The following is a 13,030-nucleotide window of genomic DNA, read 5'->3' as shown; positions in this document are numbered from 1 at the left end:
TTGGGAAACAATAATTGTTTAATTAAAAAAAATTGATTTTGTTATCATTGGTATTATATTATTAACTTATGTTTTATTATATCATGCAGTATTTCAATGATGTTAGACCATTGGAACCAGAGAGATTGAAGGTGTTTCGCATCCAGTGGGCAAAATATTATTTGAAAGTTAAAAATGAAACCTAGGATGTATAGGTAAAAATCGATGTTGTTTTATTACCAGCAACATCGGTTTTTACCAAAATCAATGTTAATATAAACATACAACATCAGTTTTTACTAAAAACCGATGTTTTCTTCATATATTAACATTTGTTTGGGTTAAAACCAAAGTTGATATGAACATATACAATTTATTTTTCAAATTCTTATTATATAATATCGGTTATTTAAATAACCGATGTTGTAATGTAATATTAACATCGGTTTTGGAAAACCGATGTTCACGATAATACTTTCAACGTCTGTACGATGTTGAAACCCTATTTTTTAGTAGTGGGGGAAGAAGTTGACAAAGGCTTAAGCTATGATTTTTCATTTTCTTTCTCTGGGGTTCTCTGAAGTGAACAAATTGTAAAGTTAAAAGAATAAGTGGTATCTTTTTGTTTAAGTGTCAAAATTTTAAATAAATAAATTAGGATGTTGAGTATCAATTATTTTGTGATGTCTTGCAATTTTTCTTAATACTTTATAAAGAAAAATAACTTATGAAAATATTAAATAATGCCAAAAATAGAATTCATAGTTCATGCTACAATTGCTACTTAACGATTACTACATATTAATTAGGGTAAATGTCCACCTTAATTCTTCCATTTTGCAGGAACTAGAAATTTTATTCCTATACTACAGAAATGATCAATTTAGTCCACAAATGTGTATATGTACCGGCAATTTAGTTCGACCGTTAAGTTATCTTCATTTTTGTTAATGTTGAGTGGACACATGACATGTTGATGTTGAAGTGACAAATAATCCACGAGTGTAGGAGACGTTCCACGTCAACCAATAGTGTTTTGGACTAAATTGTTAGTAAAACGTTTTTGAACTATTGATTTTTATATTTACAAAGATAATGGGTTTTTTGAGAAGATGGGTGTCCTTCCTAATTTTGTGCCAATATGTTCTTATACAACGACAAAATGGTTCCTAACAAATATAACTTAATGATAAAACGATTCACGATAATTATATGAATTTAAAAATATGCATTTGACGGGGAGAATTCTTATTTCTTCAATTTCCTTCTAAATCCAAATATGAATCAATTCAAAATTTTAAACCACAAAACCCCAAATTTAGGAATTAGGATTATTAACTTAAAATCACCAAATCTCTTAACTAATTAATTTCAAATTTCAAATCCTTCAAAGTCCAACCAATTTATGCACTTAAAAACGACTAAAATTCAAAAAACATTTTGCGTGCATTTTCTCTGCATACATTTCTTTGTTTTTTTAGATTTGAAACCCTTCGACCCAAACAAAGTCTCAACTTTGATTGCATTGCAACCTCTGCAACCAACCCTTCATCGTAGAGTAAGACCATCACAAGAAGGTCCTCCATGATTTCAACCTCTTCATCTTTGGTTTCTCCATTGTCACCTCTAGGCTCTAACTCAACCCCCCATCTTTGGCTCTTCTGCCGCTACAAAGCAAGGCCACTACAAAAAGGACTTTCGCGAACTCAACCGTCATCTTCGATTTCTCCTTCGTCACCGCCTCTGACTCAACCCCCTCATATTTGGCTCCTACTACAAGAAAATAATCTATTAGTAACTAAATTTAGTGACAAATATGCCATATTTGTCATTAATATGAGCACTAGTAAAACTTTAGTTACGAATCCTAAAAATTTACATATAAATTGATTTGTCACTAATGTTAACTTTTTTTGTAGTTTGCTTCCTCCAACGCCAACATCAACAAGGATATCACCAACACCAAGTGATTCTTCCCCCTTCTCCATGACCCATGACAAGACTTCTTCAACTCTACCTTTATTTGGGTCACTAGCAACAACCATCCATTGATTAATGTTTCAGTTTTTATTTTTATTTTATTTGTTGTATTTGTTTGATTTGGTGATTAATGTCATAAATTTGTTTGGTTTCTTTGTTGTTGTTTTTTCTGACTTTTAGTTGTTTTCAAGGAGTAAATAGACATTTTGGTCCCTGACTTTTGACCCCTTTAGCAAATTAGTCCCTATCTCTGCATAAGTTTTGTAAAATAGTCTTTGCCGTTAAATTTAAAAGTAACGTCGTTAGTGAGGTGCATTGTTGGTAATTTTAGTGTCACATAGATTATCCAACGTGACAAATTGTCCCAAATTGTGATATGTAGACTGGACTTTGATGCAAAACTTAAAAAGTTGTCAAATATTTTCTTCTTCACTCTAATTAGTTGAGCGGTTGTTTCCCTTTATTTTCAAAACAGATAATCGCAACATCCCTACTTTTAACATTTGATTTCTATTTCCGAAATTGTTTTTAATTTTCAAAAAATTAAAATAAAAAAAAACTAATTTGATCAATAAAAATTATTACGTTTCACTACCCCTATTGCTCGAATTACACTTTATCCACCCCACTCGGTGAACCGGCTCAGTTGATTGGAAGTGAGGACCTCCGTCACACTCACAATATGTAAATTCCAGATAGTTTCACAATCCCAATTCACAACCAAGGCACGTCGAGTCATGAGTTGTGTGCTAACTACTACTACTATTCAAACCAAACACGCATCGATGGAGCTTGTGAGGGAGTTTCTGGTGTTCCACGACTTCACCAACACCCTCGAATTCTACGAGGCCGAATTGTGCACTGGCATCGGAAAAGGATTCGATGTTGACAAGAACCTCGACCTAATCTTCTCCCTTTACTTCCCCAAGTTCCACGCCGATAGCCTCCTCTCGCTCCTCGGTTTCTTCAAGCACTACTTCTCTTCCTCCTCCGACGCGCCGCTTGCCTCCATGCTTTCTAAGTTGGAGACTTCTCTTCTACGCTTCTATGTTGTCCACGCCATCCAGTGCAACCCCAATGACAAAGTCGTCAACTTCTTCACGCTCTACGATGCCAAATTACTACAGAGGTCACAAGATTGGACTTCTTCATGCGTGTTTGGTTTGAAGAGTAGTAGTAGTTCACACACAACTCATGCCTCGACGTGCCTTGACTGTGAATTGGGATTGTGAAACTATCTGGAATTTACATACTGTGAGCGTGACGGAGGCCCTCACTTCCAATCAGCTGAGCTGGTTCACCGGGGGTGGGGTGGATAAAGTGTAATTCGAGCAATAGGGGTAGTGAAACGTAATAATTTTTACTGATCAAATTAGTTTTTTATTTTAATTTTTTGAAAATTAAAAACAATTTTGGAAATAGAAATCAAATGTTAAAAGTAGGTATGTTGCGGTTATCTGTTCTGAAAATAAATGGAAATAAAGGGAAACAACTGCTCAACTAATTAGAGTGAAGAAGAAGAAGCAAGTGAAGAAGAAAATATTTGATAACTTTTTAAATTTTGCATCAAAGTCCAATCTACATATCACAATTTGGGATAATTTATCACGTTGGATAGTCTATATGGCACTAAAATTGTCAACAATGCACCTTACTAACGACGTTACTTTTAAATATAATAACAAAGACTATTTTGCAAAACTTATGCAAAGATATGAACTATTTTTTACATTTAAAAAAGATAGAGACTAATTTGCAAAAGGGGTCAAAAGTCAGGGACCAAAATGCTTATTTACTTTGTTTTCAAGTGTATAAATTGGTTTGGACTTTGGAAGATTTGAAATTAATTGGTTAATAGATTTGTTGATTTTAAGTTAATAATCCTAATTGCTAATTTGGGGTTTTGTGGTTTACAATTTTGAATTAATTCATATTTGGATTTAGAATAAAATTGAAGAAATAAAAATTCTCCTCATTAAATAAATATTTTTAAATTCACATAATTATCATGGATCGTGTTAAGTTATATTTATTAGAAATCATTTTGATTCAGGAGAAGATCAATCTAAATTAATCCATAAAATTTGTGCGTGTGATGGGGCTTAGCGCCTCCCTTTCATAAAAAGAAAAAAAAAAAAAAAACTGTGGGCGATACGTAAAAATATTCTTCCATTTTTTATTCTTTACTTTAACCCTATGGTCCTTTCAAAAAAAACTTTAATCCTATGATTCACATTACTTTCTGTTTTTTCAAATACATGTGAAAAAAAAAACATATATAATATTGTTAAAAATAAATAGTTCAAACACATGTTTCTTTTTTTAGGAATTAGTTTATCGAATATATATATGAATATATATATATATATATATATATATATGAATGCATGGTTTATTTGCTATGATAAAACAATATATATGGGAAAGAAGCAAGTGATGATGGAAGGGGTACGGTTAAATGAAGAAGATTGATTGGTGGGTATTGGTTGATGAATTAGGCCAGGTTGGGGGTGGGGGGTCATGGTTTATAAATAATAATGTGTGAAAGGGTTCGTCCCAAAAGCCCTTGAGTATAAAAGAGAGTAGATGGAAATCCAGCTCATAATAGTTTCTTTTTTTAGGAATTAGTTTATCGAATATATATATATATATATATATATATATATATATATATATATATATATATATATATATATATGAATGACTAGCAATACATTCTTTTGCAATTTTTTCTTATTTGATTAAAATTTATTAAAATTGCCAAATTAGAAAAAAAAATATTAATTAGAAGTGGAACTAAAAAAACTTATAATCTCTAACAAATTTCAACTAATAAAAAAATATTACTCCCTTTTATCTCAATTCATCACATGTTTAAATTCATACCTAATAATTAAGGCTTGGAGTCACACATAGTATGGCACCTTTAATTATTTGCATGTTCCAAAGAAGCCAGACAATCCATTATTTGTCAACTTTGAAAATCAAATGAAATAATATTGACATCTCCCACTTGCCTTCGCTCTTCAGGACGTCGGCTAATAATTAACATTAATTGGGCAGTACCATTTAAATTTGTCTTTATTTATTTTGCAATATATGGATTGAATTTAATTTTCATATAATGAGAGTGTGAATTTTATATTATTGGTTTATTATAAATTAGTATAATTTTTTTTTGAAGTAACTGTTAAAAAGATTAATAATATTTTATTATGTACTAGTAATAATTTATAATTAAGTGATAATAAAAAAATTAAGCTGTAAATGTTTTCTATTTATATTCCCTTGAATTTATTCAATACTTTAACGATTTACTACTAAAAGCAATTCCATCTGCCATAGGTTATCCGCATATTAATATAACATTTACGTTGATATTAATTAATTTCAATATATATTCTAACTATATTTAATAATTTAAAATTAATTTTACCTAAACCATTTTATCATGGCAAGAAAAATTATATAGCAATGTATTTTTGTTATACGACTTTATTTTTTATTTTGAGGTTTTACAGTATTGAAAAAAGTTAATATATTTCTTAAATTTTAAGAAAATTATTATATTATATTAATCATTCATTGTATTAATGTCAAAAAAATAAAATAAATTTAAAAGAATAAGGAGCGAGTCACTCTTTAAGAGTGACAAAAGTTTTTAAATAAATTGTTACATTTAATCAGTATAAAATTTTATTTAATGAAAAATATGTCAAAAAATTATTAAGATGGAAGATATTTGTATGTTAAGACAAATAAAAATCCTTAGTTATTTTAATTAAATAAAAATATAAAAGTTAAAAGATACGTCTTATGTGATATCAAAACATCTTTTAAAATTTTTAAAATCACAATTCAACACGTTATGTGATATTTTCCTTTAAAAAATGTCAAAGAAGTTGTCAGTAGTTGTGTTCAATTCAAAAATATATTTTGAGGTAGCTTTTTTTTTGGCTGACGTTGTTATTATTTTAGAAATGTTTTAAATTTTTAATAATGGTTAATATAAATTTTCAGTTATGTTAACAGTTCTTTTTTGAAACGGTTCAATTTTTAAAAATTAAACTGAATAATAGTTTAGTTCACTTCTTAATAAAAGAGTGCAGTTTTTTTTTTTTTGGAGGAGTTCACCGCAGTTCAGCATCAATTCAGTTTTTTTCCACCCCTAGTTGTTACTATCATTTCCTTGTCTGATGATAAAGATTTTTACAAATTAATGTAGACGATAGCCTCAGAATTTATAAAACAAACAAAGTTTTTCAAAAAATAAAAAAAATTAAATTCTAACCTTGAGTTAATTTAAAGAAAAAAAAAATAAGAAAAGATAAAACACATAATCTTATACTAATTTGTCTCAATCATTGAGAATATATATATATATATACACACATGTGTGTGTGTGAGAGAGTCCTACTTTTGAGTGTGAGAGTGTCCTACTTTTCCCGGAACTAAAATCTCTAGAAATAATACACGTGACAGTGAAGTTGAAAGATAGTATGGACGTTTTGAGGTGAAGCAGTGGCACTATTTTGTAATAAGTAAACTTATTTAAATAAAATTTAAATTATTGGAGGATGTTAATAAATGTCTAAAACTCTCTCAGGCATACCTGCACATGAATTATTTTAATTAAAAGTGAATTGTTTTAATAAAAAAATGCATCAACACCTCTACGTGATTTTTAATCATTTATAACAAAATTTACATCAACCAAAAATTATGTACAAGTTTAAAATTTGTGTACAGACTGTGAATTTCTACTACCAACTAATAAAGTACTTATATATTTTTAATTTATATAGTTGTTTTAGTTTGAAATCAGTTCTAGTCGTGAAAACCTAATGATTAGCTCACACGAACCATTAATTTGAGATGTGTTATGGAGGTAGTTTTTGCTTTTATCTTCAGTCAGCATTGTTTATTCTAAGTAATATTAATTTAGACTTGAGGTAGCTATTATGGAGGTCACTTTAGCTTTGCCAAATTAACCTGAATCTTGAAATAAACTGTCTTAAGTTTAGATCGATATCTGCACTTAACTCGAAGACACTGGGATAAGAGTAAACATTCACATGTAGATAATGTTCGAGCCTTGCAAGACTCTATTATCGGCAACAAACTCTCCCTGTTCGTGTTTAATGTTGTTGGTTCTAATTACCAATAAGCAAAAAGAAATAGAAACTATCAAGAAACCATGAACGTTCAACAAGAAAGAAATGCAAATCCCAAAAGCAAGAATGTAAAACTAGAACACAACACAATTGCATGGTTCAACCAATATAGCCTATAACCACGAGAATATCAGCTCCACTGTGAAACCAGAATCAACGAGATATAGCATAGAACCCCTTTGGTTTTGCCCCTTAGATTAAAGAAGAACTTTTAGCAAGAACCCAAGTCTCACTCTCTATTTCTCTCTTTGTATCTAATGTTTTCTCTCTTGTGTTTCTCAACAATCACATTACCTCTCGCATTGATTATAGTTAGTTGCTCTTAAACAAAGATGACATGACCTCTATTTATAGATCCCAAGTCACTAAGACCCAACAACATGGGTCAAAACTCTCAATAATCGAACACATATCAGATTAACGGTTACATCTGATTGAGCATCAGATTGTCCTCAATTTGATCACAACAGACGATCCTTATTAGACCGAACTTCCATTAGACTGAACAACAAATTTTAAATCATAGACAACAATTCTCCACCTTGACTCTAAATCTGAAATGAATGTCCTTCCACCATAGTGTTGCTCTCCAACTTCTAAAACTATGCTTCAAGAGAAATTAATTAAGTCCAAGCAATTCTTGAACTTTGAACTTGTTAGAGACTTTGTGAACACATCAACAAGATTGTCTTCAGACATAATCTTCATAAACCTAACTTTTTCAAATTCAACCATATCTCTTATGAAGTGAAGCCTAACATCAATATGCTTCATCCTCTCATGGTAAACTTGATGATTTGCAAGGTGTATAACACTTTGGTTGTCACATAGTTTTGTACAATTCCCAATGCACCAATCATCCTTTTTAACCATAAAGCTTCCTTCACTCATTCTGAGATAGTATTATACTTTGATTTAGTTGTAGAAAAAGCTACCACAGGCTATAAGTTTTATTTCTAGCAAATAGTAGTGCCAAACAGTATAAATACATATCTAGATAAGGACCTACTAGTATCCACATTCCCTGCATAGTTTGCATCAACATACCTCATAATAACATTTTCACCTTGAGCTACCTTGTTGTACTTTAGACCAAATTCTAGAGATCCATTCACATACGTCAATACCCATTTCAAAGCCTCCCAATGAGCTTAACCCGAATCTTCCATAAACATGCTTACAATGCTAATAGCATGGGCCAAGTTTGGCCTACTACAGACCATACCATACATGATATTTTCTACTCTAGTAGCATATGGAATAGTATCCATCTTCCTTCTTTCCTTTTTAGAATTAGGAACTTGAGTAATTGTGATCTTAGTGTGATGTCCCAAAGTGTGCTTACAGGTTTAGATTGATGCATCCTAAATCGTTCCATTATCTTCTTCAAATAGCCTTGCTGAGATAAGAACAATTCTCCCGTCATAAGATTTCTTACAATATCCATCCTAAGAATTCTCCTTGCAATACCAAGATCCTTCATCTCAAATTCTAAACTTAACCTCTCCTTGAGCGTACTAATCTCATCCATGCTTGAGCTAGCTATAATAATATCATCTACATACAAGAGTAAGAAAAGGACACATTGTTCTTTCTTTTTAAGATGTAGACACAACTATCATAACTACTTCTTAAAAAGCCTATCCTCAGCAGAAATGCATCAAACTTCTTTTACCATTGACGCAAGCTCTATTTTAAGCCACACAATGATTTCTTCAAGAGATATACTTCGTCTTGTGAATGTATGAATACATAATTTTGATGATGCCAAAGAATAATCAAACAAGGTTGCTTTCAAGATTACTTCAACAAACATTCAAAGGTTAAGCATTGCTTCAAGATTAATACAAAGTTGCTTCAACAAACAAGCATTGCTTCAAGATTAATTCAAGATCAAGCTTGTGCCTCAAAACAAAGTGTTTCCAAGAGATCAAGGCTCTGGTAATCGATTACCAGTCAGTGTAATCGATTACCAGAAAACAATTTTGAAAAACAGCTTTTTAAAAGGGTTTTGAATTTGAATTTTGAATCATGTAATCGATTACCAGATGTTTGTAATTGATTACCAGCAACGGCACTTCAGAAAACACTTTGAAAAGTCATGACCCTTCAAAATATAACTGTATAATCGATTACCAGAAACCTGTAATCGATTACCAGTGAAGAATTTCAGAAAAAACTTTTTGAAAAGACACATCTCTTCAAACCATTTTGAAAAGGCACGAAGGGACTATATATGTGTGTGTCAGACTTTGAAAAGCAAGAGAAAGATATTCTAAGAGAACTTAATTGTCAAATGTTCTCTCTTCAACTCTTGGGCAAACACTTGCAAATCTATTGACAATTCATCCAAGAACTTCAAATTATATTATCATCTCTAAAAGAGAGAAATTCCTCTAGGAACTTCAATTTGTATCATCCACTCTAAAGGAGATAAATCTTTCTGTTCATCTCAGAAAGTTAGTTGTAATCAAGAGACTGGTTGTCTCTTGGATTGTGAGAATTGTAATCAAGAGTCGGGTTGTCTCTTGGAGAATCTTTAAACACAAGGGTGAGGGATCCCAAAGTGTGTTCAAAGTCTGTAAAGGATTTATAGAGATAGTGGAAAATCTCAAGTGGGTTTCTTGAGGACTGGATGTAGGCACGGGAAGTGGTCGAACCAGTATAAATCAAGTTTGCATTTCTCTTTTCTCTTTTCTCTTATCTCATTTATGTTATTGCAATCAATTTTATCTTGCATGTTTAAAGAACATTATTAAATTGATTATTGCTTCTTCTTCTGCATTTTGAGCCTATCATTTAGAAGGGGGTTAAAAGTTTGTTAGTGGGAACTTTGAAACTTAATTCACCTCTCCTCTTAAGTTATTGAGACCACTTGTCCAACACGTCTGATCTTCTATAAACCCCTTAGGTTGTTGCATATGGATGGTCTCCTCAGGGTCTCCTTGTAAGAAAGTTATCTAGACATCCAATTGTTACAGCTCTAGATCATACTGATTTATAATTGCCATCAAGATCTTTATAGAACAATGTTTTACCGTAGTTGAGAACATTTCATTGTAATCAACCCCCTCTACTTATGCAAAACTATTTGCCATAAGTCTTGCCTTGTACCTTGCCTTCTCCACACTTGGAATACCTTCCTTTTTCTTGACCCACTTGCATCCAACTACCCTCTGATTTTAGGTATATTCACAAGCTTCCAAGTCTGATTTTTATCCAAGGACTACATTTCTTCATTCATGCCCCCCTCATAATCATCTAAAGCAACAACAATATCTACAGATTCTTAAGAACCATGAAACTCCTTGCCCCATTTCTCTAGATAATCTTTCTTGAAATGACCATTTTTATGATAGTTGAAGCACTTTAGTTTTGATTTACTCCTTGATTTTGATCTGGACTTCTTCCTTTTTGGTCCTCTCTCATAGCTCCTTCCTTTTAAGATATTCAAGCCTTCTTCATTATCATCCGCCTTTAACTCTTGTAGCTTTTGGAGCTTTTTAGTCTGAATTGAGTTTTGAACCTCTTCTAGAGTAATGGATTTGTTCCTCCTATATAGAAGAGCGTCCTTGAAATGCTTAAAAGACTTTGGCAAAGAATTGAGAATGAAAAAGGCCTTATTCTCATCATCAAATCTTACTTCAATATTTTCCAAGTTATTAAGAACCTTGTTAAAATCTACAAGTTGCTCTGTTATCAATCTTGATTTTTTCATCTTGAAAGAATACAATTATTGCTTCAAACAGAGCATGTTCGCTAATCTCTTTATCATGTACAAAGATTCCAACTTGACCCACATTACAACAATGGTCTTTTCTTTTGTGACTTCCCTTAGAGCCTTATCACCAAGACATAAGATTGTGACACTTTTTTCCTTGTTGTTCATATCGTTCTTCTTCTTTTGTGATAGAGTGGGAGACATGTGTCTCATGTTAGGTTTTATTTCACGTTAGATTCAACTTATAGATTAAGTGTAACCCAATCATGATGTAGTAACTAAACTATCATCCAAATTGTCTCCCAAAGGAATAAATGAGGAATTTCATGTAATTATTTAACTCAACTAGGTTTATGTATGTTTGTTGTGTGATTGTCACAAAATAAATAACATAAAATAAATTACAATAAAAATTAAATGACAATAAAATAATTAAGTACAGATAGAAACACTAGACTTGGATGGTGACGTCGATCTTAATGAATGAATGTCTAGGTTTGGACTTGGAATTTGCTCAATCCACTATAACTTCACAATTCTCTACTCATCTCTCTAGCTCACCCCCAATTCACTAATATATTCTATCCCAGCTCTCGCATGGTCGTAAATTCTAAACTACTGATCCGATACCCAATCAACATTAATGGTCGAGAAAAAGCAAGGTTTAACCAAGATTATTTTATCTCTAGAGATAATCTCAATTAAGTACTTGATTCATTTGGATTCCAACAAGGATTGCCAAAGCGCAAGTCAATTCCTGAATTCATCTATAAGATGACCAATCAGATAAAAACGTTAACTATGAAAACAAATAAAAAAACTCAAGATGAAGTATTAAATTGATAGAATTAAAGCGAAATAAGGTTCATCCTTTCCTCTCCTAAGTGGAAGGAATTGCACTTATAAAAATAATACAATGAAACTTAGAGTATCTAATGAAATAGTCAAAGTGTCTAGTAGGTGGAAGTCTAAAATATAATTCTACGAACCGTTTGGGACTTCTAAACCATTACAATGAATGCCTAGCCTCTTATTTATAAAATTGTAGCTGGGTTTAATTAAGAAGATAATAACAAGAAATTAAAAATAAATAATAAGTAATTATCTTCTTCTTTGGCTGATTTATCCTTGAAAAATATCTGCTCTTTATTTTCTTAGTTTTTATCTTCAATTTTCACGATTTCTCCTTCCAGAACTTTTAGTTGATTTTGGGCCTCTAGAGTTCTGGTCTATTTTTACTGAAAAAACTATAAAAAAAATTCATTAAAAATAACTAAAACATAAAATTCTACCTAAGACAAAGTAAAAAATGAATTTAAAGCTAATTTGATTCAAAACAAGGCATGAAGTTAACTAAAATGTCAATAAACATCACAAAATGCATATGAAAATCCAACAAATTTGACATTTATCAAGAGTCCAAACTTAGAACCTTGCTTGTCCTTAAGCAAGACTAACTAAAACAGTAAAAAAATACTTAAAAAAGTAAGGAATCAAAAACAAAATTAAACTAAGACTAAAAGACAAATTAAAACTAAATACAAAGGATACACAATGACAAGTTACATACACACTCTTCTTGCATTCCTCTTTATTCAACAATTTTTTGTTCATGTCCTTCAATCAACTAAATATGATGCCCACATTCAAATTTTTAGTTCAACCAAATCAAATACAAGGTTAGAAATATGCAACAAGAATGACAATCAAATTTAATGGCATAGCAACTTGTCCTCACAATAAGTGTTTCACTCTTAAGCTTTTGACTTATTTTTGTGTAAGTGTTTTACTCAATTCACAACTTAAGGCACGATAATTCAACTTTGACTTTTATCTTAAGTTAATCAACACATGAAAACCATGCAAAGATCACTAATGACTTTCTTTGCTTGTAATGGGGCTTGGCTAACAAGGAAAATTAGATTTTTTAGATATTCAAATGTAACTCAAATGAAGGAAAACATTTAGTTTATTCAATGGATTTCCATTCACTTCCTACCAATCATTGGTACCCCTAATTTTTTAATTAGATTCATACTTTATTGTCCTTAACTTTTGATTTTTTTTCTTTACTTTGCTTCTCTCTTTATTTTTTTCTTTATTTTTAAATTTTTCACATTTTTCTTTTTCAAATTTTCAAGAGAGAATGAGGATTTTTCTTTGTTTACATGATAGC

General features: G+C 31.0%; 1 protein-coding gene across 1 annotated transcript; it reads left to right on the top strand.

Moving 5' to 3' along the window:
* Window positions 1-2,696: 2,696 nt before the first annotated feature.
* LOC114384132 (WD repeat-containing protein 91-like) lies at window positions 2,697-3,191 on the top strand. Its single transcript, XM_028343796.1, has one exon. It carries the CDS (start codon window positions 2,697-2,699, stop codon window positions 3,189-3,191), a length of 495 nt encoding a protein of 164 aa, XP_028199597.1.
* The last annotated feature ends 9,839 nt before the right edge of the window (window positions 3,192-13,030 follow it).

This window comes from Glycine soja, chromosome 14, assembly GCF_004193775.1.
Source record: "Glycine soja cultivar W05 chromosome 14, ASM419377v2, whole genome shotgun sequence".
NCBI classification, from domain to species: Eukaryota; Viridiplantae; Streptophyta; class Magnoliopsida; order Fabales; family Fabaceae; genus Glycine; species Glycine soja.
Note: the sequence above shows the minus strand (reverse complement) of the source record. Positions and strands in the feature narration are given on the sequence as shown.